This window comes from Symsagittifera roscoffensis, chromosome 1, assembly GCF_963678635.1.
Source record: "Symsagittifera roscoffensis chromosome 1, txSymRosc1.1, whole genome shotgun sequence".
Taxonomy (NCBI): domain Eukaryota; kingdom Metazoa; phylum Xenacoelomorpha; order Acoela; family Convolutidae; genus Symsagittifera; species Symsagittifera roscoffensis.
The window spans coordinates 65,926,814-65,953,425 of NC_087062.1; the positions used below are offsets into that span (position 1 = coordinate 65,926,814).

General features: G+C 36.6%; 2 protein-coding genes across 3 annotated transcripts in view; both read right to left on the reverse strand.

Annotated features, from left to right (window-relative positions):
- Window positions 1-1,672: 1,672 nt before the first annotated feature.
- The window catches only part of LOC134848029 (uncharacterized), a 498,722-nt gene continuing 473,782 nt past the window's right edge, over window positions 1,673-26,612 (reverse strand). The window contains exons 2-3 of the mRNA XM_063865360.1: window positions 2,451-2,650; window positions 1,673-2,133 (exon numbers count right to left, since the gene is read on the reverse strand). Of these exons, the coding sequence (XP_063721430.1) occupies window positions 1,813-2,133; window positions 2,451-2,642 (513 nt within the window). The 5' untranslated portion in view covers window positions 2,643-2,650 and the 3' untranslated portion in view covers window positions 1,673-1,812. The remainder of the gene's footprint in view (window positions 2,134-2,450; window positions 2,651-26,612) is intronic.
- On the reverse strand, window positions 7,621-24,720 carry LOC134856912 (transmembrane protein 39A-like). 2 transcript variants are annotated; one of them, XM_063873204.1, is made up of 7 exons: window positions 24,395-24,720; window positions 12,062-12,219; window positions 11,762-11,872; window positions 11,525-11,690; window positions 10,871-11,241; window positions 8,490-8,610; window positions 7,621-8,096 (listed from the first exon to the last, which is right to left on the reverse strand). In XM_063873204.1, the coding sequence occupies exons 1-7, from the start codon at window positions 24,677-24,679 to the stop codon at window positions 7,875-7,877; spliced, it is 1,434 nt and encodes a 477-aa protein (XP_063729274.1). In that variant the 5' UTR covers window positions 24,680-24,720; the 3' UTR covers window positions 7,621-7,874. The 2 variants fall into 2 exon arrangements, with proteins under 2 accessions (XP_063729274.1, XP_063729273.1); XM_063873203.1 differs by having other exon boundaries at window positions 12,062-12,234.

Consider the following 26,612-nt stretch of genomic DNA (forward strand, 5'->3'; position numbering starts at 1 on the left):
AGAAACAAAACACTAATAAAGCGCAAAAGCGGATAATGCTATTGAATAGTCAAAACTAAGCAGAAAAAGTGCCAAAAATTAGCTTTATTCAGGTCAAGTTGAATTGCTAAAACAAGTTGATTCGTAAAATAACATGCGATCGCAAGTTCGCATGTTTAATTATGAGGCAAAATTCGTGACTAAAACTAAGAAAAGTGATTGACCTGAAAAAAGACTTGATTTTATAACACTTGTTATCGCACATGCAAAAAAGGGTCTCAGTGTTCATAAAAACTTTAAAAAAGGACATTTGAGAATTTTTTTTGATTATATCTCATATCTACCTCATTAAAAAGAGTATCACAGATGCGAGATAAAAGGCAAGCACATCATTGCAAGCTAGCGAACAGAAAATGAGACGAAAATGACAAAATCGAAATAAATTTGTACCGAGAACAAGTGGGTAGACGTCCATTGAACCTAAAACAAAAAAATATAAAAAAAAATTGTAGCCAAACATATAACGACCAAATTTTAGGTCGACCAAATTGAATTGCTGAGCGATCCCAGTTCAGATAAAGACCCTATTTTGACCTCGATTTCTTCGCCGCAGGCAAACTTTTGAAAAAACAGGCCAAAAAGGCAAAATTTTTGACCAAAAATCGCGTTTTTTCTTCGGTGCGCGCTCCCCCTCAAATTTAGCATATATTGACGCCAAAGTCGCCTTTCGAAGTAAATTTAAAGGTGCGTAGCCAAAAAATGGATAACTCAAAATAGTACAAAGGGGGACCCTTTGGGTCAGCAGGGGGTCGAATCCATTAGGGAGAGGCCTTCCCCCCTTTAAATCAGCTGGCGGGCTGAATAAAGCTTTTAAGCAAAAAGAAAAAGCAAGGAAAACATAGACGATCAGGGCCATTAATTTTACAAACTACAGGAGTAAATCAAAAACTCTCGCATTTACAGTCAAAATTACTGACAGCGAAAGATAATTCGCCGATTTGACAAATTAACCGACAAAAATTAAGCATACAAACGAAAATCCGACAATTCAATCTTTTCCCAGATTTTTTTTTTTCAATTTCACACATACTGAAAAAAATAAGGCCGGTTGGGACTCGGACCCCCAGACCTTAGAGTACAAAGGTAATGACCTTTAGGCCAAGTGGGAATGAGTCTCGCAGTTGCTCAGGTTCACTAATAAAGCAACATCATAACTTCTTCTTCTATTACTTACAGTCTAACCTGTACGAAAATTCGTTTACGGGGAAAAATTGTAGTTCCCGATTAAAAGACACTTGCTCTCCCAAGTGTAATGAGGCCAATTATTGTTTTGTAAAACACTTGCAATATGGTTACAGATGCCAGTATAAAAACCTACGTCGCTGGCCAAACGGTGTGAGCTACGTGGTACGGTTGTCGGAAGAATTGTTCGTTGGCTTCCAGACGACCTTGAGTTTTCATTGAAAAATATCGTTTGCTTGCGCCGCATAAACAAAATAGCCGCTCTTCAAAAGCATATATTTGAATCATAAACCGTCCACATCAGATAACGGAAGTCTATTCCAAAAAATAAGGTGGCTTACAAAGAGTAGCAACAACTAACGCATGATCCTCCTGAGCAGACAATCGAAAAATGTTCGGGAACAGCTGATGTCAAATGATCATTTCTGACACACACCTCATATTGCTTCAATAATATGCAATCAAACTCAATTACGAGATTAAAAACTCCTATGTTAATTAAATGCAAATCTATTCAAGTTATATGGTAGTAAGAGTAGTGTGAATTTTCAAAATAATCTGTCAAATAAGCATCTTTTTCTGATGTGCTTCTCAATGATGGTGTCCTTTCGTCCTGTGCAAATAAGTTTTCTCGATGTAATCGTTGACCTCGTGTGGCTCTACCTCTGGCACCTCCACTTTCGAGTGGTCTCCAGGTCTGAGGTAGATGAACCTCCTGTCCGGAATCATGTTGTACTGGACTCTGTTGACTATGACAAAACATGTGCCATATACTGCCAGTAATCCCACAAACAGTCTGTGGATCTTGTGCTTGTGGATGTACTTGGGGTATGCCTTGGGCATTAGTCTGGTCATCACAGACCTCTGGGCATCCACGAACATCTGAACTATCGGTGTGTACCGAGGCATCAACTGAAAAGCAAGTGCTACGGAACAATTTTTCAGAAACCTAATTCAGAAACCTAATATTTCAAAATGATATTTTTTGATTATGTGTCAAATACCACATAAAAATAAGTCGGTTTGTACACCAAACAAAAAGAAAAGTTAAACTCCGCCGGATAAGACTTTCTGACATTTCAATTGAACGCCAGTGTTGTCAGCTACTTATAAAGTTGCATATTAACTGAGGACACCGTTTGACGAGGACTTTGAGTTTCATCTATTCGGAAATTATTAACAAATCAAATCAGCCTGTAACATAATTTCAAAACGAGCAGGTTTCCAACCTCAACTGGCTCTCTGGCACTGAGGTACTGATCCTTTTCGAACCTTCTGTTCCAGTATCGCTCTTCCAGCTCCTCATTAGTCCAGCACCCAGTCCGCACGAAAGCCTTGGCCGGCTGCAGGTAGGTCTTGTCTTCTGGCAGTTTCACAGGAGGGGTCTTCCATTCACCCTCAAATGGATTCATGCTCGCCATTTTGTCCTGAAAAAAAAAACAATTTAAGAAAAACTTAAGCAAAAATATTTTGATAATTTCCGGACAAATCTATATTTCAAGAAGTCTGAAACGTTTCTGCAGTAGATTGATAAACATTATACATTTCAGAAATAGGCAGCAGGCTAATTTCTGCGGCACGATGAAAAAAGAAATCGCACCTAAAAGCACAGTAATAGAAATGCGGCTATAAGTCGTATAGAACAGAAAACCTTCAATGAGCGCAGGGCCTCAGTTAAGCTCATTTTACCATTTTCCCGGTAGTCAAAATGGCAATTGCATCAATTAAAAATGTAAATCCATTTAAGCGCAGACGCAAATCGGAGCTTCGCATCACTAGCGGAGCATAAACATAAGGCCAACGTTCTAAAGAATAATTGGAAAAGTCGAAAAAACTTCTACACACTTCCAAAAATGTAGAAACAATTAATGGAAAAGGTTTCGAACAAAACATTAGCTCATTTTCGCTGACTTGCTGAATTAAAAAATCTTGGATTCAAGACAATTAAAGCTCAACTTTTTAGGATTTTTTTCGATGATTGCGTCAAGGTAAGGAATTTACAACCAGGTTGAGTCTCTTTTAATAATTAAATACCAAAAACTGTACGCTGCAACACCTAAAAATGAAAACAGTCAGATGTTTTTTTTTTCATTTCGTCAGAAAATAGCCGGTTTCCAGGACTGTTTTACAAAAGCTGCTGACCAAAAAATTCATCCAAACTCGAATTCAAAATTCATTTCACAGTCTTCAGTAAAAAATAGCATCATAAAAAGACGACTTTCAAAAACCTCCGACTTTCCATTTTTTCAATTAAAAAAACTAAAAAAAAACAAACTCTAAACCAGGATAGCCGTTTACTAAGCAAGTAGCATAAAATGTTCCGACTATAGTCTTAAAAAAACACAATTTTTTTTTCAAATTAGTGTCGCTTTTTCTGGGTGGTGTGTAAAAGGATGTGAACAACAAACTTAAATTAGGCATATTCGAAAGTCCGAAAGCCACAGTAAAAAAGGCAAAAGGAATAACACTTTTTTAAGGAAAAATGACTAGAAAATCAAAAAAAATCATGAAAATATCTAACAAATTTCACAGAAATTTTGAATTTTTAAGTTTTTGGTTCCAAAATGAGCGTTGAAAAAACTCCTAAAACTGACTTTACTAGCTCAAAATTGCTTTCTTACTAGTTGTCTGACTTGCTATTTTTACTTGGTGGTTTTAACTGCTCGAAATTAGACGAAAAATCAAAAACTCCAAACCAGTTTTTCTGAACACTCAGATATTTTTGGAATTTTTTTGTGGTTCGAGTCACGATTAAAGACCTTCAATATGATATATCACTCAAGCCAGTCCGATGATTATTTGCGGTACACGACTTTGCGGGGAAAACAAAAAAAAACAGTGAAAAATAAGAAAAAAAACTTAAACACACCCGAATACAAAAGCATCCCCAAAATTGGAACAATAATTTCCACCAAGCACTGCTGCAAAAACAATTCACAGGCTATATCTAAGCGTTCGAAGCAATTTTCAGCGAATAAAGACTAGACAAAAAAAGTCATTAAAACACAGAGTCGAAGTGGAGATTCGCGCCACTAACGATACAACACAAACATAAAAAGTTATGAATAGAAAAAAAAAGCTAGACAGAAAAAATGTCTACACAGAAAAATTCTTTGAAAATTTTTTTGATTTTAAGCAGAAAAATTATTTGAAAAATTTTACCACTTGCGATGCAACACAAATATAAAAAAGTCAAAAAATTTTAGATGTTGAAAAAAAAACTAGGTGAACGATAAAAAAAAACAACTACGGGCCCAGCTAAAGCAGCAGGTACGTGTTTGATATTGCATGAATTTGCTAAACTGATGCGGCACCAACAATTTAATTTCAAAAATTGGCTTTGCCCAAACCCTTACTTATTTCTCTACTAAAATAAGTCAGAAGAGAAAAAGTTTTTGAGATAACGAATTTTCCCGAGGAGATAAAAATTCTCTGAAAAAACTAAGGGAGTCACCGCTTCTGCAGAAACAATTATGACAACAGAATTCTTTCAATAGAAATTTTCATCTCAGATTTGATTGAGTGAATTAAGGAAATTTCAAAAAACCTAAAAAACGGTCAAAAGTTCTAAAAAACGATCGAAAGACTTTCCAAAATCCATAACTTTTTTATGCAACAAGCCTGTTGTGGCCGCTTGAGCAGAGAAGATTCCCACAACCGGGTTTCTTGATTGAAAATAAATCTGAGAATTGGCCCGGTATTTGTCGCATAGTCAACAAATTTCCAAAAAACTATCGAATTTTCAAAACTTCGACTTGTTTGAAGGCAATAAACTTTTTTCTCAAACAAACTGGGCTTTCAACAAACTGTTCTTTCGATTTAAACTATATCAGATTTGGCAGGATAGCTATCGAGAGAAGTACAAAAACAGTGAACAAATCAAAAATTTGTCCTTCCGAGAATCATATAGGTTTGAGTGAAAAATAGGGCGTAGCCGCTTATAGAGAAGGCATTCACGCAACCTATTATTTCGATTGATCCCATAAATTAGGATTTGAGAGGGTAAAACGGGAAAAAAAACAGTCAAAAAATCAAAATTTTGATTTTTACGAGGAATATAATTTTACCATCGTCTTTTCCTAGCTTCGCACTTTTTGTAATACAGCGCAAATAAATCAGGCCAAGCTAGCTGACAAAAAAACGCAAGGCACAAACGCGAGAAAAACCATAGGAAAAAATATCGAATAAACACATCTACCATAGTTTTCATGTTTGTCACTTTTGAGAAAACAAGTTCAATTGAGAATACAAATCGAGAAACAGAAACAAACTAGCCAGTTTTGCACTAATTCAAAGTCGTAATAGCTAAGTCCTCAAATTCCGAGTAGACGTCCGTTGATCCGAAAAAAAACAGTGGTCATAACTCATGCAGTTTCAACCAATTTATACCTTCTCCGAAGCAAACATTTATCTACAAAAGTTTAGTTTCGCTTTTCAAACGCTGCAAAATAAGGCAGCTAATCCGATACATAGAACAGAACAATTTAAGTCAACTTTCCAGTGATAAATGAAAATGATACTAAATCGGAGCTGGTAAATTTATGACTTGACAAATTTACGGAAACCAAAATGACATTCAATGGTAGTAAAAATTAGTGACTCCAAAACCAAAGTACAAGATGTGAAAAACAACCGACCAAAAATAAGCGGACGAATGAGATGGACAAACAGCAAAAATTAGCTGTAGAAACTTGATATGCTAATAAAGCAAATTGATGAACTCTGAGAACTAAGATTTTACCGGTCCCGGTTGCCAAACGAGGTCTGCTGCGATTATACACCAGTAGCATTGCAGTAGCTGGGCTGCAAATCAAGTCTTTCAGTTTAGTTTTTTGATGAACTAGTTGTTCACAAGAAAATTTTCTACTACCAATTTGAAAACGCTTGTTAATGAAAAAGTAAAAATGATAAGAAAACACATTGGACTCAGCGAAACTTCACACCACTTGCGATACAATACAAACATAGCATGACAAAATAATCGACAGAAATAGAGATGAGATTCGTACAAATATAATGTTTTCTGGAAACAACTAAAAAATGTTATACCTTTGTCTTGAATGAAGTTCCTTTCAAGTAAATATGCAAGAAGGACAGATTCAGCAAATAAAATTATAGTGAGATTAAGATTGTGAGCTTAAATCAAAGTCTAACCGGTGAAACATAAAATTGAGCATGAATTTAATTTTTTCCTGAATGTATGAACTAACTAAGTAAATAAACATGACCTAAAAAAAGTAAAACTAACACTTCAAAATAAAAAACCAAAACTAAATTGATTTATAAGTTTTTGTTTCCGATTACAGTGCTGATTTAAATTAACCGGGCAAAACGCGTTAAACTTGAAATTTAAAACACGTTTTTCTCAAATTGGGTTGAGTTTAGGTGAAAACTTATGAAGACAAAACTTGCTTAAAATTTTAGCAGAATTAATATGGTGTAATTTGTTTTGCGAAATTCGGGCCCAAAATTTTACCCCAAAAATGGGTCATTTTGGCTTTTCTTAGTTAATCAAAAATTAAGCCAAAAATACCCAGTCGATCACAGACATGATTATATCAAAGTGAGCCCCTTACGTAGCCCAACAAACTTTAAGAATAGTATAATCTCCAATACATTGTATAAGTTAATTTATTTTTGTTTGATAGACAAAAAAAGTTCGTTTTTACATAAAATACCAACGTTTTATTTAAAAACAATTTTTAAATGATTTGCAATTTTTTTTGGAGAAAATACCCTTCTTAAATATTGTTGGCCTACGTAAGGGGCTCACTTTGATATAATTATGTCTGTGATCGACCGGGTATTTTTGGCGTAATTTTTCATCAACTAAGAAAAGCCAAAATTACTCATTTTTGGGGTAAAATTTTGGGTCCGAATTTCTCAAAACAAATTACACCATATTAATTCTGCTAAGAGTTTAAGCAAGTTTTGTCTTCATAAGTTTTCACCTAAACTCAAACCAATTTGAGAAAAACGCGTTTTAAATTTCAAGCTTAGCTCGTTTTGTCCGGTTAATTTAAATCAGCACTGTATCACCATAAAAAAGTGAAATCAACATAAAGTTCTTAACTTGAACATTCTTTTAAGATTGAAACATTTTCAAAAAAATTACATAAACTGAGAATAACAGGAAAAGCCTCAATTTGCAAACACAAGTCAAAAAATAACTTTATACACAACTAAAAAAGCAAGAAAATGCAGAAAAAATGTCTTGAACATCAACCTTACAATATCCTAACTTACTTTTACACTAACTATATCCTAAGCGGATATAACTGAAACATAATGCTTTCGTTTTCGTTTGGGATTTAACTTTTCATAATTTCGAATCGACCTAGTCATGTCTAAATTTCTCGCGACAACTGAAAATCAGAAGTCGAAAACAGAAAAACGGAATTGAAAATTTTGCTACAATACATTGAAAACGCACAAACATTTTGTACACGTACAAAATAAAGAATAAATGTACAAAAAACAAATGAAAGAACATTATAATGTCTACTTTATTATCAATAGCATAGATGAATAGTTGAGCAGCTCATTAGATAATTTTTAGGAAGAAATTTTCAGTTTACTTTTAACAAGAATACCGAGAGGCTATGCTACTGGAGAAGCGCTATGCCAGAAACTCATCATATTAGCAACTATTTTTAGCTGTTATTGTTGTTTGTGGAGTATAAACTGCGCATAAGAAAGTGGTCTCGCATAAGATGGAATAAGACGTAGTGGTTGATAAACATAGTAATTGCCAAGGTCACAGTCTCGTTCCAGTGGGAGTAGCAGAACAGAAGCAGACACAGCTGGCCCAAGATGGCAGACACGTGAACAAACAACACAGCCGAATGCACGGACAACGGGTGTGCGAACATCATCTATGAAAACAACTTATCCAATTACATTAAATTGAAATCACTAAAGCAAACTGCAATCCTCGAATTAGGACACAGAGACAAGGAAAATTTCGATAATCTTGTCAAATAACTGAGACTAAAATCTAACCAGCAGTTCAATCTTTAAGCGTCATTTCAGCTCTGGCTTCTGATTTAAACTTTAAAAACTTCAGGTAAGACGAGATGAGGAGCGCTTAGTGGCATCATATCAAACTCTTAATTAGAACCTAAATCAGAAGCCAGAATTGGCTGAAATGGATAGGTGAGGCGGTACATGAGGTGCGGCTAAAAAGACCCTACACAATACTTACCACGGCATCTTAGGAGGTGATGACAACAAATGAAACCTTTTTCAACGAACAGTGGCGCACTTACGTAGAATTTTGCATGCTGACTGTTCGCAGGCTCTGCAGCTGGGAAGTTACTGGCTGCACAATATATCCTATTCCCGTATATCACCATGGCTCCCTTTTCAACTGTACCCGAAGGAGACCACCTAAAATAGAAGTTCAACAATCAAATAAGGTTGCGAAACCTAGGAATTAGGGCAAAAAAGAGCAGATGGTTGCTGAAGCAAAGAAAGTTCCAACCCCTTGCTGTAGCAAAACATTACTAAGAACATAGAAGGTTGGAAAAGTTTTAAAGCACGGAAACCAAAAAAAAAATTGATTGAAAAATAATCGAAAAATAATAACATATTCAAGCTCTTTGAATTTCAAGAAAAATTTATAATTGAGAGTTTATTAGCAAAAAAAATAAAAAACTGGATCATTGGACAAACTTTTTAGACCAATGAAAAATCTAAAAACCACAATCCATTTTCGAAACTAAAAGTCATTCTCATCTTTTCGCGCGATTTTCGTTTCATAGTTGAAAAGCTGTTAACCTTGCTTTAAGCAAATGAATTTGAATTGAACTCAAAATTAGCATAGATATCTAAGTGCATTGATAAATGCACTAATATGAATGAATTAACTTTTTTTTTGTTTTCAGAGCATGGAAGCATTTTTCCTGAAAAAAAAAACAGAATTATCAAGACCCATGTAAATGAAAATCACTTCGTTATTTTACACCTTGAAATCACAGCCAACACAGCAAAAACTGATAACAAAACTAATTTGGTCATTCTACTACAGTTTTCTTCAAAAACAAAAAATTTAATCGGCTTTTTTGTTGTTTTTTTATTACCAAGAATGAGCTAATTGAAGCTTAAATAAAAGCTTTTCGTGCTATTATAACACCTATAATAACCTAAATAATAGCCGAAAATAGCTCGACCAAAAAGCTCAAAATTCAAACTATTTTTTTCGACGCTGAAAAAACGTTTTTTAAACTTTAAAGTCGATTGATTCAGAAGAACTGAAACGGGTTCAAATAAATAACAATCAACCCACTCTGATATTTAATTGTGCGGTTGCTTTTGTGTGGAAGCAAAAAAAACTTGAAAATACATGAAGTTCCTCGCCATTTTTAGTGGTCGCAAGAAAAATTACTTATTTAACTTTTTCGATGCACATTGAATTATTTCTTCTCTGACTGAAAAGCCATTTTCTTAACTAATAAGAAAAAAACAAATGACGAACTCTACAGTCATTTGAAAATTTAAAATGCATTAACTTTTTACTATTCAAATGTCAAAGCACATGCTATCAAAAAGCCGTAAAGTGCCCCGAAAAAGGCACCAAAATTTGCAACTAGGGTAGAAAAAAGAATAGTCGTAGTATAGCACTAATGCTCACTAGGGTTCGCTAGTGTAAATAAGAACGACTGTCAATTGAAATTATTCAAATCAGAAGAGAAATCCAAGCTTTAGAAATTATGTCAACAAAAAGAACGGACGAGGGAAGTTCGAGAATTCAATTTTTCCCAAAAAATTGAACATACTGAAAAAAAAAGGTCCGATCGGGAATCGAACTCTGGACCTCAGGGTATAAAGGCGCTCGCGTCACCTCAAGACCAAATGAAGAGGATTCTGGAAAATATTTCGGTAAAATAATGAAGCAAGTTATTCAAGCAAGTTATTCTCGACTTCAAGTCGCTTGCTCGTTCCTGATTACAGGTCACATTTCAAAGTACAAAAAATTTCTAAGTATCTTTGCAAGGTTTAACAATCGTATGTTAGCCCGAAGAAAGCATGGAAAGTCGTAAAACTCCAGTCAAAACTTTAAAATTAAATGTCGAATTTCAATTTGAATAAGTTTAATTTGAAGAAAACACGACACGACTAACAATTCCGAGCGTTAAATTAGAATTAAGACGAAACTTACCAAGCAGCAACTTAGCCAACAATGCTTAGGCAGACGCACAATTAGCCAAAAAAAAATGGAATAAACTTGATACCGCAAAAAAATTGCATTCTAAAATGATGTTATAATCTGAATCTTCAAGTACATGATGCGGGATCATCAGCGACAAAAACTCAGAGATACGATAGTCCGAATTGAATTATTAAACCGCTGAAAAATTAAAGTTGGCAAAAAGAACAGGTCCCGTCCCGCCCGGAATCGACCCCCAAGCATTTCTCCGCGCACGCATGAGCAAAAGTTCTGTGCCAAATGAGCATCGTTCTACAAGGCGAATACATTATTACGAAGCAAGTTTTAAATTTATTATTTAGGGAGTTCAAGAATGTACCTTCTTACGTGCAAATTATGTGAACATAGTTCTTACAGGAAAAAGTCAAGTGGCCGGGTGCAATACCCTTGCTAATCGCAAAAGTAAACAACACTATAATTAAATATCAAAGTCTCGCGTACTCAGTGAAGCCTGCTTTGCGTGCTTGTAGTGCCATATCCTTGTCTGCTTTGCCAGTAAATTGCAAGAAGTCTGGGATCACAACCTGGAAAAGAATCGAGAAAAAGGATGGATCAGTCTGTGCTAAGTCCTGCTGGTCCCCTTCCCTTCGATATCCCGTAGAAGCCGCCAATGAACAAATTGAGCTGTGATTCCCCTTGGACTTAACACTATTTTCTTCGAATAACCTCCATATTCCCAGGTGCAGTGCACAAGAGTATAGCTCATTGAAGTAATTTGCGGGCATGAAATGGAGGAACAGCAGCATCATTGTTGTCTCGAAGAAGAAAACTGCTTCTAATAGAATCCATGTCAGATCGTAGATCAGATTCTCCTGCATAAAAACTCCATGTTTATCAATGCATTAAAAAGTTTCTTAGTATATCCAGATTGGGCTTGCTAATTCAACTCCACCCGAAAAATACTGTGATCAAAGCTAGCTACTTCACGGTCTTTTTTCCACTTAATTTAAGCTTTTCGCAAATGCTTCAATCTCTGAAGTTTAACTTTAAAAAAGTGAAGTTCAAATCACAGAAATTTTCTTCGTATGACGCATTCGTGATCGCAAAAGAAAACGGGATAATAAAAGCAAAATTTAACAAGAAAAAATATCTCACTGGAATTAGCACAATTGGAATGAGTCCAATATAATATGTGTATAATGCTGACAGAGCGACAATCAATTGGAATTTGGCCCAGCTGTCGCTCCAAAACACCTTAGCCTCACTACGTATGTGTTTCGTGTCTGAATTGCACACATGTCGCATACCAAATATCGTGTAGCTGAAAAAAAGAATTGTCAGGAAAAAATAATTCCTCAAAATTTTCTTTAATGAATTGAAAAAATTATCCACCTGTCGATCTTCGGAGAGTTTTCAATTTGTGAGAGTATTTTGCTCGTGGTACTAGCATTGCCCTGCAGAATTGCACTGATTGTTGACTTGAACAAGACGCCCAACACCAATCTAATAGATTACATAATTCGATACTAGTAGTTTACTGTTGAATTACTCAAAAAAGAATCGTTAACACATGAACTCTTTCAAAACCAAGTAAAATTTTTCTTTTCAACCAACTATTTCCTATAATATAGACATCACAAAAAGTTCAATTTAAGAGGTAGTTTGCTACGTACGTGTAATCAATGCACTCACGGATAGACAAGGAAAAGAGATTGCCATATTTTCTGTGCCCGAACCAGTTCTAGAATGCAGAATGAAAGACATAAGGCGATGATTACAGGCAGCAACAGTAAGGCCAAGCATTGGACCCACGGGCTGTCGATGAATTTTTCGTCGCACGCAATGGACAACTGCAATAGAAAAGACTGAAATTATAATCAAGATTGAATTCCAGCAAGGTACTTGACCAAATGTTTAATTAATTCGCGAAGGCCACAAAGCGATTAATCGAGACCAAGTATTACCATCGACCAACTATTGACAGCCATAGAGCGACTAACTGAGACCAAAAATTACATAGGGGCGAAGCGGAGTTTCGCATCACTTGCTATACAACGCAAGCGCAGCATTGCAAGCTAGCGATTAGAAAATGAGACGAAAACTACGAAGTCGATAAACTCTTGGGAAAATGAAAACAATTTCAGACAAACAGTCAAAAAACACAACCACCAGTGTTAAATAAGCTTTTAGTATTTATCGAGCGGCCACTAAGCCGGCAACAACGAGGTAGACGCCCATTGAGCAGAAAACAAAAAAAAACGCCATAAAAAATTGTTGTCATAAAAAACTTAAAAATTTTGAAATCTAGCAAAAAAACTGCCTGAATTTGGGGAAAAATCATCATTTTTTGCCTTCGACGCGACACAAAATACCATAAAAAAGCAATTAAAAACATCAGCCGAAACCATTTAGGCCGAAAACTTTTAAGCGAAACAAAAAGGAAAACTAAGAAAAATACACAAAGTCAGGGCTTTTAATTTTACAAATAACAGGAGCAATGTAGAACACAGAGGCAAAGCCGTGCTTTGCATCACTTGCAATGCAATACAAAACATCCACTAAATCGAAACAAAAATCGGAAAAAAAATCTGAAATACCGAAACCTTATCAAAACGATTTTTAAAAAGTATCAAAAAGTCACAACAAGATAATACAAGGTAAACACAGAATCAGAAAAAAATTCACCAAGCTGTAAACCAACCAAAAATACCTGAGAGAAAACCATTTAAGCCGAAAAAAATTTAAAAAAAAAACTAAGAATCAAAAAAAAAAGTTTTATCCACCCATTCGCCTCAAAACACTCAAGCACACAAAACCTTTTTTTGGTCATCAAACGACAAAACATGAGGCCAATAGGCCGATATAAAATAGACCGAAACTTAACAACCCAAGAAAAAAAGAAAAAAAAATACGAAATTGAAAAAACCAATAAAAAGTTGTTAAAGCCCCATCCCCTTCAATACACACGCAAAAATTTTTTCGCTCATTTAACGACAACATAAGAGGTCAACAAGCCGAAACTAATTAAGCTGAGAAGAAACAAGTAAAAAACTAGCCAATCGAAGATTGGAAAAGAGTAAAGAACACAAGTAAATATTTAAAAAAAACACTGATTTCTTCAAAAAAAAACACAATATTCGAATTTCAAAGTAAAAAATGGCTGCCTTTTAAGCTCTTCGAATTTCTAGAAAAATTTATAATTGGCGCATTTTTGACAACCTGAACCCAAAATTGTTTTTGCATATTAAAGGTTCCAATATGAGGCCAATAAGCCGGAACTCATTTAACCGCGAGAAAAAGAAAGGAAATTTTTTTTAATGAAAATTAAAAAAATTGGCAAAATTACAACCAAAATAAAAAGCAAAATTCGAAAAGGAGGGATGGTAGCATGCTCAAAGTATGTCTGCTGCAGTTTCCACCAGAGAGACGACTGCTGCAGTTCAAGTTGCAACGTGCTGAAAATGGGTATCTTGAAATTGGAGATCATCCTGTCGACAGGTTGTAAACGGAAAAAAATCTAGTACCCGATTGCAATACCCTTGCTTATGGCAAGGGTAAACACTTGCATCTACGACGAAATATTCTGACAGCACAAAAAATTACCCGATGTGGCAAGAAAGTCGACAGAACAAGCTGACAAATGATAGTCCGACAATTCACTCTCGGAAAAAAATTTCAATTTCATACTGACTAAGAAAAACCAAGTCCGGCCAGGACTCGATCCCCAAACCTTAGGAAATTGTTTACAGAAAAAATTCTAGTTCCCGATTACAAGAAACTTCCTTTGGCAAAAGTAAACATCGAAATCGAAATGCGTTAAAACCAAAAAAAAAAACTAAAAAACATACCGATATTTAGAATTATTCCAGCCAGTACAATTTTTGCAAAAATTAACTTGTATAATTGCAACTGAGGGAAAGAGTGCAATCAGGCTGTCACTGTTGCCTCTTCTTTTTTTGCTTGGTTTAAGGAGCAAGAAAAGTCTTCCGATTTGCTAGCTCAGTGGAATGATAGATGATTTCAACGAAATGCTTATTAGATTTGTTAAGGAAGCAAGGCCTCTATTTTCGAGGCGATGGAGATGAATAGTTGTCGTTATCAGCGTCCTGTTTTCCCTTTCTTGCTTGCTTTAATTGCGTTTTCAATGACCGATGTCCCTAAAAATGTTATTTCGTGGTTGAGTTTTTGAATGTCTAGTCGTGCTGCCTTTGGTTTCAATTGTTGATAACGGATGCTGGCTATATTAAGGGTTAAAGCGCATGAGTTGGTCTGATGAGTTCCCTGCAGTGTTACCAGATATTGATTTTACAGTCTTGCAGAAAACGAGACTTAAGCTTCGATAGTCCCGAGGGATGACAATTCAATCCATTAATCGCGCTTTTGTTTATTACAATGTCATTGATCAGCAAGACTAATTGTGATTCACCAGGCTAGTTGTAATGGAGTTCGCCCAATTTTTGGGATAAATTAGCAGCTTGGGTGAAAAAATTAAGTTGGAATTTTTTGATGCAGCACTAGAATGTGCCAATTCGCAGCCTTTATAATTCTTTGAAATATAGCTCCTCCTTGAAGCAATTTTTGCGAGGTTCACAATTCTCAATTCTCATCTCAAGCTAAATCAGTCGATTACCAGAATCCTTGCCAATCTGCAATTCAGAAATTTACGAATGTTCTATTGGATATACTTTTTGAGTTAACATCACAGTTGAGTTCTAATTGGACTGATTGATGGTCTACTCCGAGGCAAGGCGCAGTCGACCATTTGAAACTCAATGCTAAGGAGAAGCTGTCTAAGCTGACATCTGGATGATGTGCATTGAAGTCATTAATCAATATTGAATCCTTGGTTTTGAGGAGTGGACTGATTGGAGAGTAAGGGTTAAACCTGTACAGCAAGAGTTCGGGGATTTAAATATTGGTAATGTTAGTGTGCGAATCGCCTGACAAGATTTTGATTCAATCAATTCGAATGCGTCGATTATTCATTTTTACTTTTAGATAATGGTAATCGATGTTGTTTTAGTCGAGAATGCTAAACCGCCACCTTTCTTCCGGATAGTTCTCGATTTCTGCTAAAGAAGGCTGTGGTGGTATGCATACCGAGTCGTTGGCTTAGTTAATTTCTCGAATGGCTTTCACTGAATTGTGTTGTGTGGGTCTTTTTTTTTCTTCCTAAAACCATGTTAGTGGTTGGCAACTCAGTGGTTTCGGCGGGGAAATTAGGTTTGATCTTTTGATTCAGCCGTGAAAAGTTCTATTTAGCAGCCTTTATGATTTTTCGGAATGTAGCTTCTCCTTGAGGCAATGATTTGGTGTGCTTTTCTCGAAAACATTTTCGGTCGATTCCCTTTATGAATATTCTATTGCTTCATGGTCCGATCCTAGACAAGAGGCAGTAGTTCAGTTAATAATGATTGCTAAAGAGGGGCTAGTTAGGTTTATAATTGACGCGCTTTCATTATTAATCAGTCATCCGTTAGCTCCAAGACCCAGTGTGAATGATGTGCATTGAAGTCACCCAGATTAATGGGTCCTCAAAATAGAGTTAAGTGATTGATGGTATGTAACCTGATATGCAGCTTGAGCTGCGAGTAAAATATATTGATTAGGTCAAAGTGTGAATCGCCCGGCTTGACTTTATTTTAATTCCGTCCATTTCAATATATAGAGGCACTTAGCATAGTAGTAAGGCGTGCACTTCGAAATCGTCAGATCGTGTATTCGATCCCATGCCATGGCTATGATAGTGTGAGGACGAGCTCTCACTTGACCTTTAGCTTCAGGTCTACCACAGCCTGAACAATTTCGGCTGCAATAGTGGTACCACGTGAAAGTTCTAGACGCAAAAAAGACGGTCTTGAGTCGCAAAACAATAGCTTCGTTCACCAAAATAACGGTCTGGAATGTGGTGAGATAATACAAATGGACTATCCTCGACAAGATTGTTAAGGCCTACTGATAGCGATTCTCAGATAGATCCTTTGCGATTCGCAGGAACTACATTCCATCATTAAAAAATTTAGGTAATTCGTTTCTGCTGTTAAATATTGGTTTAAAACTTTTGATATTTAACCAGGACTGCTTAACTGCCACTTTTCTTTTTAGATAAATGTCAATTTTTGATAATTAAAAGGAAGGCTGGGGTGGTGTAGATATTGAAATGGTGGTCAGGCTCAAATAACACGTGGAGCAGACGCAGATCGCGGTTGCTTTCTACACCGGCTTTGATGCTCATGGTTCCGTTAATTGTACCACGAGGATCGTAAACGAACGAAGAGGCTGGTTTTACCCGTTCCTACTGCAAAATCAAGAGTTGGCGGAGCATCACTAATTGCCTTCAAACTATCTAATAATAAAACTATGTAAATCAACCGGGTCGTCCAGAGAGCAAAATTATATACAAAGACACAGAGACAAATCTTCGCTTCGCAAACACTAGAAAGAACACAAAAAGCAGCTCTATAAGATGCAATAAGAAAAAATAGAAATAAGCCTCGAATTAGTAGAAATTCGTCTGCGTCACGGATTTGATCTTCAAACTAGAGACTATAACTCACGCACTAACCACTCAGCCACGGACTCTTAATAGGTCACAAACACTAGCCGCAAATAAATCAGAGAACAGATGCTATGAAATTTCCAATGCTAAAAATCGTGATTATAGCAAAAGTGCCACTAAATAAGTGAACACTTATATTTGCGAGTTACGTTAGAAAAAGAGAAGGTTCGTACTAATACACTACGCTTCGCACGCTCGCAAGTCCAAAGAACCACTCACTCTTAATTGTTCCTGCATTCAGAGTCTCTTCAGCAACCTAACAGTCCGAAATATGGACGATAGACCCTCACTTCGATTTAAAATGGTCTCAACAACAAGGACTCTGGCGAAATTCATACCTGGTTAAAACTACAAAACGAGTACATACCAACCCAGCTGAGGCGACCAAAAAGGAGCCTAGCTAAAGAACAAGTACAAAATGTACACATTGTATAGATTATACAGATATGACGTCGTGAGTTATATCATTAGTTGGACGTTGTATAACATCCTGGACGAGATGGGGCTACCCGAATGCTGATTGCACGGAAATTTTGATCGCTACCCGGCAAGAGCAATCAAACCCGTTTTTTCGTTTGATTCGAAAACTCCCACGAACTTGGCTCAACACAAATATTGAAAACACAAATAAAGGAAAGTAACCTAATGATTACGATATGTAAACAGAAAGACAAAGTAAATGACAAAACAATTAGTTTCAAAACAATTTTTTGATGCAGCACTAGAATGTGCCAATTTGCAGCCTTTATTATTCTTTGAAATATAGCTCCTCCTTGAAGCAATTTTTGCGAGGTTCACAATTCTCAATTCTCATCTCAAGCTAAATCAGTCGATTACCAGAATCCTTGCCAATCTGCAATTCAGAAATTTACGAATGTTCTATTGGATATACTTTTTGAGTTAACATCACAGTTGAGTTCTAATTGGACTGATTGATGGTCTACTCCGAGGCAAGGCGCAGTCGACCATTTGAAACTCAATGCTAAGGAGAAGCTTTCTAAGCTGACATCTGGATGATGTGCATTGAAGTCATTAATCAATATTGAATCCTTGGTTTTGAGGAGTGGACTGATTGGAGAGTAAGGGTTAAACCTGTACAGCAAGAGTTCGGGAATTTAAATATTGGTAATGTTAGTGTGCGAATCGCCTGACAAGATTTTGATTCAATCAATTCGAATGCGTCGATTATTCATTTTTACTTTTAGATAATGGTAATCGATGTTGTTTTAGTCGAGAATGCTAAACCGCCACCTTTCTTCCGGATAGTTCTCGATTTCTGCTAAAGAAGGCTGTGGTGGTATGCATACCGAGTCGTTGGCTTAGTTAATTTCTCAATTTCTCGAATGGCTTTCACTGAATTGTGTTGTGTGGGTCTTTTTTTTTCTTCCTAAAACCATGTTAGTGGTTGGCAACTCAGTGGTTTCGGTGGGGAAATTAGGTTTGATCTTTTGATTCAGCCGTGAAAAGTTCTATTTAGCAGCCTTTATGATTTTTCGGAATGTAGCGTCTCCTTGAGGCAATGATTTGGTGTGCTTTTCTCGAAAACATTTTCGGTCGATTCCCTTTATGAATATTCTATTGCTTCATGGTCCGATCCTAGACAAGAGGCAGTAGTTCAGTTAATAATGATTGCTAAAGAGGGGCTAGTTAGGTTTATAACTGACGCGCTTTCATTATTAATCAGTCATCCGTTAGCTCCAAGACCCAGTGTGAATGATGTGCATTGAAGTCACCCAGATTATTGGGTCCTCAAAATAGAGTTAAGTGATTGATGGTATGTAACCTGATATGCAGCTTGAGCTGCGAGTAAAATATATTGATTAGGTCAAAGTGTGAATCGCCCGGCTTGACTTTATTTTAATTCCGTCGATTTCAATATATAGAGGCACTTAGCATAGTAGTAAGGCGTGCACTTCGAAATCGTCAGATCGTGTATTCGATCCCATGCCATGGCTATGATAGTGTGAGGACGAGCTCTCACTTGACCTTTAGCTTCAGGTCTACCACAGCCTGAACAATTTCGGCTGCAATAGTGGTACCACGTGAAAGTTCTAGACGCAAAAAAGACGGTCTTGAGTCGCAAAACAATAGCTTCGTTCACCAAAATAACGGTCTGGAATGTGGTGAGATAATACAAATGGACTATCCTCGACAAGATTGTTAAGGCCTACTGATAGCGATTCTCAGATAGATCCTTTGCGATTCGCAGGAACTACATTCCATCATTAAAAAAATTAGGTATTTCGTTTCTGCTGTTAAATATTGGTTTAAAACTTTTGATATTTAACCAGGACTGCTTAACTGCCACTTTTCTTTTTAGATAAATGTCAATTTTTGATAATTAAAATGAAGGCTGGGGTGGTGTAGATATTGAAATGGTGGTCAGGCTCAAATAACACGTGGAGCAGACGCAGATCGCGGTTGCTTTCTACACCGGCTTTGATGCTCATGGTTCCGTTAATTGTACCACGAGGATCGTAAACGAACGAAGTGGCTGGTTTTACCCGTTCCTACTGCAAAATCAAGAGTTGGCGGAGCATCACTAATTGCCTTCAAACTATCTAATAATAAAACTATGTAAATCAACCCGGTCGTCCAGAGAGCAAAATTATATACAAAGACACAGAGACAAATCTTCGCTTCGCAAACACTAGAAAGAACACAAAAAGCAGCTCTATAAGATGCAATAAGAAAAAATAGAAATAAGCCTCGAATTAGTAGAAATTCGTCTGCGTCACGGATTTGATCTTCAAACTAGAGACTATAACTCACGCACTAACCACTCAGCCACGGACTCTTAATAGGTCACAAACACTAGCCGCAAATAAATCAGAGAACAGATGCTATGAAATTTCCAATGCTAAAAATCGTGATTATAGCAAAAGTGCCACTAAATAAGTGAACACTTATATTTGCGAGTTACGTTAGAAAAAGAGAAGGTTCGTACTAATACACTACGCTTCGCACGCTCGCAAGTCCAAAGAACCACTCACTCTTAATTGTTCCTGCATTCAGAGTCTCTTCAGCAACCTAACAGTCCGAAATATGGACGATAGACCCTCACTTCGATTTAAAATGGTCTCAACAACAAGGACTCTGGCGAAATTCATACCTGGTTAAAACTACAAAACGAGTACATACCAACCCAGCTGAGGCGACCAAAAAGGAGCCTAGCTAAACAACAAAAACAAAATGTACACATTGTATAGATTATACAGATATGACGTCGTGAGTTATATCATTAGTTGGACGTTGTATAACATCCTGGACGAGATGGGGCTACCCGAATGCTGATTGCACGGAAATTTTGATCGCTACCCGGCAAGAGCAATCAAACCCGTTTTTTCGTTTGATTCGAAAACTCACACGAACTTGGCTCAACACAAATATTGAAAACACAAATAAAGGAAAGTAACCTAATGATTACGATATGTAAACAGTAAGACTTCTTCCTTTTTTTTCTTCCTAAAACCATGTTAGTGGTTGGCAACTCAGTGGTTTCGGTGGGGAAATTAGGTTTGATCTTTTGATTCAGCCGTGAAAAGTTCTATTTAGCAGCCTTTATGATTTTTCGGAATGTAGCTTCTCCTTGAGGCAATGATTTGGTGTGCTTTTCTCGAAAACATTTTCGGTCGATTCCCTTTATGAATATTCTATTGCTTCATGGTCCGATCCTAGACAAGAGGCAGTAGTTCAGTTAATAATGATTGCTAAAGAGGGGCTAGTTAGGTTTATAATTGACGCGCTTTCATTATTAATCAGTCATCCGTTAGCTCCAAGACCCAGTGTGAATGATGTGCATTGAAGTCACCCAGATTAATGGGTCCTCAAAATAGAGTTAAGTGATTGATGGTATGTAACCTGATATGCAGCTTGAGCTGCGAGTAAAATATATTGATTAGGTCAAAGTGTGAATCGCCCGGCTTGACTTTATTTTAATTCCGTCCATTTCAATATATAGAGGCACTTAGCATAGTAGTAAGGCGTGCACTTCGAAATCGTCAGATCGTGTATTCGATCCCATGCCATGGCTATGATAGTGTGAGGACGAGCTCTCACTTGACCTTTAGCTTCAGGTCTACCACAGCCTGAACAATTTCGGCTGCAATAGTGGTACCACGTGAAAGTTCTAGACGCAAAAAAAACGGTCCTGAGTCGCAAAACAATAGCTTCGTTCACCAAAATAACGGTCTGGAATGTGGTGAGATAATACAAATGGACTATCCTCGACAAGATTGTTAAGGCCTACTGATAGCGATTCTCAGATAGATCCTTTGCGATTCGCAGGAACTACATTCCATCATTAAAATATTTAGGTAATTCGTTTCTGCTGTTAAATATTGGCTTAAAACTTTTGATATTTAACCAGGACTGCTTAACTGCCACTTTTCTTTTTAGATAAATGTCAATTTTTGATAATTAAAAGGAAGGCTGGGGTGGTGTAGATATTGAAATGGTTGTAAGGCTCAAACAAAACGTGGAGCAGACGCAGATCGCGGTTGCTTTCTACACCGGCTTTGATGCTCATGGTTCCGTTAATTGTACCACGAGGATCGTAAACGAACGAAGTGGCTGGTTTTACCCGTTCCTACTGCAAAATCAAGAGTTGGCGGAGCATCACTAATTGCCTTCAAACTATCTAATAATAAAACTATGTAAATCAACCGGGTCGTCCAGAGAGCAAAATTATATACAAAGACACAGAGACAAATCTTCGCTTCGCAAACACTAGAAAGAACACAAAAAGCAGCTCTATAAGATGCAATAAGAAAAAATAGAAATAAGCCTCGAATTAGTAGAAATTCGTCTGCGTCACGGATTTGATCTTCAAACTAGAGACTATAACTCACGCACTAACCACTCAGCCACGGACTCTTAATAGGTCACAAACACTAGCCGCAAATAAATCAGAGAACAGATGCTATGAAATTTCCAATGCTAAAAATCGTGATTATAGCAAAAGTGCCACTAAATAAGTGAACACTTATATTTGCGAGTTACGTTAGAAAAAGAGAAGGTTCGTACTAATACACTACGCTTCGCACGCTCGCAAGTCCAAAGAACCACTCACTCTTAATTGTTCCTGCATTCAGAGTCTCTTCAGCAACCTAACAGTCCGAAATATGGACGATAGACCCTCACTTCGATTTAAAATGGTCTCAACAACAAGGACTCTGGCGAAATTCATACCTGGTTAAAACTACAAAACGAGTACATACCAACCCAGCTGAGGCGACCAAAAAGGAGCCTAGCTAAACAACAAGTACAAAATGTACACATTGTATAGATTATACAGATATGACGTCGTGAGTTATATCATTAGTTGGACGTTGTACAACATCCTGGACGAGATGGGGCTACCCGAATGCTGATTGCACGGAAATTTTGATCGCTACCCGGCAAGAGCAATCAAACCCGTTTTTTCGTTTGATTCGAAAACTCCCACGAACTTGGCTCAACACAAATATTGAAAACACAAATAAAGGAAAGTAACCTAATGATTACGATATGTAAACAGTAAGACAAAGTAAATGACAAAACAATTAGTTTCAAAAATCTTCCGTCAGGTTCTTATCACGTCGCATTTAATCTAGGTCTTGACAAAAATACGACTCTGAATTGAGTCCATCTAGAAGGTTCAAATCTCCATAACTACTGAGTTTCAGATCTTCGTAACCGAAACGCTACGATAGCCGACAGCATACAACTGCTTTTCATACTTGAAACAACCGTTAATTGAAAAGCGCTTATTGAAACAACCGTTAATTGAAAAGCGCTTATTTGCGTTTAATTTCCAAAAGAAGATAGAAAGGTCATAACTAAGAAAACAAAAGGCGCTGAGCGGTAACAACTGGGGTCCAGACAAACATCCTGAGAGTATCTTGAGAGCACCTGGCCATATTGTTGAGTATTTCGAACTTGGAAATTATTTTAGATATCAAATTTTTATAAAATTTTTGAAAAAGCAGAAAAAATGTTATGTCTCAGAAGCCAAGATTATTTAAGCAATCAATCTTTGAGGCATGATCTGCAACCTCTGAGAGTACCCAGAAAACAACCCTCTGTAGGATTAGAAATTTCAAACTTTGAAAAGTTTTTTTAATTCAAGTGTTTTTTTTTTTAATTTGGAAAAAATTTTAAAAAAGTCATATCTCTGAAACCCAAAATATTTGACCAGTCACCTTCGGAGGCAAGATTTTCAACCTGTGAGAGTACCTAGAAAGCATCTGTTGGCAACTTCAAATCATGTGAAACTTTTTAATTCTAACTTTTCTGAAAATTTCTGAAAGAATCATAACAATGTCTCGGAACATAAAAAGATTTGAGCAGTCAAACTTCGATGCAAGATTTGCTATGACTGAGAGTTTCCTGACAGCCCCTCACACTATAGAGTTGAGAATTTCAAATTTTGTTAAGTTTTATATCTAAGTTAATTGAAATTTTTTTCAAAATCTTAAAAACGTCAAATCTCGGAAACTAAAAATTTTAGAGCAGTTATACTTTGATGCAAGATTAGAAAACCTTGAGAGAACTATTCAGCCACCAGTCTCAAAGTTGAGAATTTCAAATTTTGTCAAGGATTTATATAATTTCGTTGAAAACTTTTTAAAAAAACAGGGAAAAAAGTCATATTTCGGAAACTAAAAGGATTTGAGCAGTCACATTTGGAAGCAAAATTTGCAACGACTGAGAGTACCATGACAGCACCTCACACTATAGAGTGAAGAATTTCAAATTTTGTTAAGTTTTATTACTAAGTTAATTAAATTTTTTGAAAAAAAAAATCATTAAAAACGTCATATCTCGGAAACTAAAAAGATTCGAGCGGTAAATTTTTGAGGCAAGATTTGCATCCCCTGAGAGTACCTTGACAGCAGCCTACTACAGGATTGAGAATTTCAATTTATGTGAAAGCTTTAAATCTAAGTTTTCAGAAAATTTTCGAAAATGTCACAAGAATCTTCAAATCTCGAAAACTGAAAAAGATTTGGGTGTTCATATTTGGACTAATTTGCCCTAGACTGACAGCATCCCACTTTTAGCTGACTAATTTCAGAGTTGACAAAAAAAAACACTGAATTCAAGGTGGAAAATTAAAAAATATATAACCATTGCAATATACGATATAGCTTAAACGTGCAAAAATTCTTTCGTTAAACATGCAAAAATAATACGTTGAATAAGCTTAAACATGACGAGATAGTGAAGCCCGCATTTAAATATATAATAGATACCAATCATAAGACACACTTTCTTTCTCAAAATAAATTGAAACTTAATTATTGAGGCTTCATAATTTTCTGACTGAAAAACTGCTCACTAGCAAAAAGTAGTTACCGATCATATCTTTTGCGAAATTAATTGAAATTGAACAAAAACGAACGCGTAATCCTTTACTTAAATCTCTGCATCTGCCTAGTTGAGATACTTATTATTCCATCAAATTTTAAAACTAGAACACTTACTTTCAAACTGAAAACGTATTGCAATCGGCAGCAGATGATTAAAATCAAGAATAACAGAGCAGCCCAATCAATAAGATAAAAATTAACGAAGGTGTTGCTTGGTCCAGTGGGAAGCCACCAAACGGTTTTATAAATATTCAAATACACCAGAGCCAAGTTCAGAAAGAGAAACAAGCAAAATAGTATTTCGAATGAAATCTGTCCATCACTGAACGAATCCAGTGTCTGTACGTGTTTGACACGGAAATCTCTCACGGACGTGCTTTGTCGGACTTGTGGCTTCATAACGCTTCATTTTTTTCTCGTTCAGGAAGAATCATTTCAATCAACCTGAAAAACGAAGTTAAAATTAAGGTATTGGATCTACCCAAGCAATTAAACCCCAAATGAACATTTGTCCTAAATCTAATGTTCTCATCAGGCCAAAAAAATTGTTTGCCACTTGACCGAAGTATTTTTTTAATTCTTTTTGGTGCTGAAATTATAAAAGATTGTGACATTCGACCAGAATGGACGAAAATGCACATTCGGCAATTTCGAATTATTAGCAGCTAACCTTCCGAATTAGCAGTTTTGAAGGATTAGCAGTGTTATTCGAACGATTAGCAAAACTGTGAAGGCTGGAATATTCTGTTATTTCAATTTTTTAAAATTTCGAAGTTGTAACAGTCGCCTACTTCGGTCACATATGAGGCTTAAGAAAAATAGGCCCTATAACCATTGGCTCTAGAGTCAGTGACACGATCTCTTGTGTTTTTCTACCTCAAAAACGGTCGGAGCCAATTCGGTTCGCTTGCGACATGAGACTAGAACCCGTTACAGCTTAAAGGCCACTACCAAAAAACCCCCCACTCTAGAAAATAAGAACGTCCCCATAATTAGGTCTCAAAATACCCAAAATACACGAACGCCGTTAAAAACAGGGTTGGAACAATCCGTTAAGTTACTTTTTATTGGACAGTGGAACTTTGATCCATTTCAGATGGATCAACCTAAATTTTCGCCTCACCTCAACATACTTATTACAAAATGCACTCAAGAAAACTAAATTTGGTACTTACATAGCAGCACGCTTGAGAAACAGAGTAATTAAACTAATTAATGACTCTAGTATAAATATAATCGAATATAACTCAAGAAGTTTTCTAACGATGAGTTCCAATCAAAGGAAAAAAATTTTAATTCAAGAATGTAGTTTTGGATCAGGACCATTGGAGGACTTCACTTTTCTGCCTTTCCGTTGAAGGTTCACTCTGGTCCAGTTGATTCTTGCTCTGCTCTTGTATTTGTTTGGTCTCCTATATCAGAAAGGACAGCTCTACTCTAGTTTTCTACGATGGAAATTGCGAATAACAATTTCCCACTGTGTATATTTGACAACTTTCCCGCAAATGATATTCGCTTGTTCTGATTTTATTTTTGATTTTTTCAGCTGTCGCGAGAAAACTGAGCATGACAGCCTCTATTCGAATTTTTGAAAAACCAAATTTCATTCCAAAACCACGTATTTTTGTGTTCCTCAAGGTCAAACTTCCAGATATGACCGACTGGCACATACTCCCCGGACTCAAGATCGATGTCCTCATCGCGTGCTGCCGTCTGTCAGTGAATCCCCAGAAACCCGAGTGTTACTCAAGATACAGTGCCAGTGGTCATTTACATAAGTTTGCAGCAGACTTAAGTTTGTCTACACCCCAAAATTCACAACCATGTAAAATTTTCACACTATCGCTAAACAGCAATCGAAATCTGCACACACCTGCACTTGTGAATTTTTGCTTTTTAAGCTAGTAATATAAAATTTCTTTTGTCCTATTCAATCAGGAAATTGTCATGCAGCATTTTGATTCATATAATAGATATAACATATTAATGACAATATCTCATTTGTTAAAATTTCTTTTTCGTGAACCTAGATTTCATCCAAGTTCACCCTCGAGCCCCTTTCCTTCCCTCTCAGGACTCAAGACTCTAGAATCCCCATTGAGCCACCTGCTCACCTCGCGTTCTTCGCCTTCGAGGTACCAGACCCAGATGTATTTGACACCGTCATCTGCTTCAACAGTGCCTTTTCGTCATCGGAGCTAATCACGATCTCTTCCCAGGCTTTCAGCTGTTCATAGGACCGCATCCATTCCCTTTGCTCCTGCAATCTCTTCGCTTGATTGGGCAAACTCTTCACCCTCGACTCTCGGTTCAAACAGAAGGAATTGTGCAG

Bases quoted from the DNA above. Each gene is read 5' to 3' on its own strand.
- LOC134856912 (XM_063873203.1), bottom strand. From the start codon at position 24,679: ATGAAGCCACAAGTCCGACAAAGCACGTCCGTGAGAGATTTCCGTGTC. The intron at 12,235-24,394 runs GTAAGTGTTCTA...TTATAATTTCAG, and splicing joins AATACGTTTTCAGTTTGAAA to TCTTTTCTATTGCAGTTGTC. The intron at 11,873-12,061 runs GTGAGTGCATTG...GTAATCTATTAG, and splicing joins TCTCTTTTCCTTGTCTATCC to ATTGGTGTTGGGCGTCTTGT.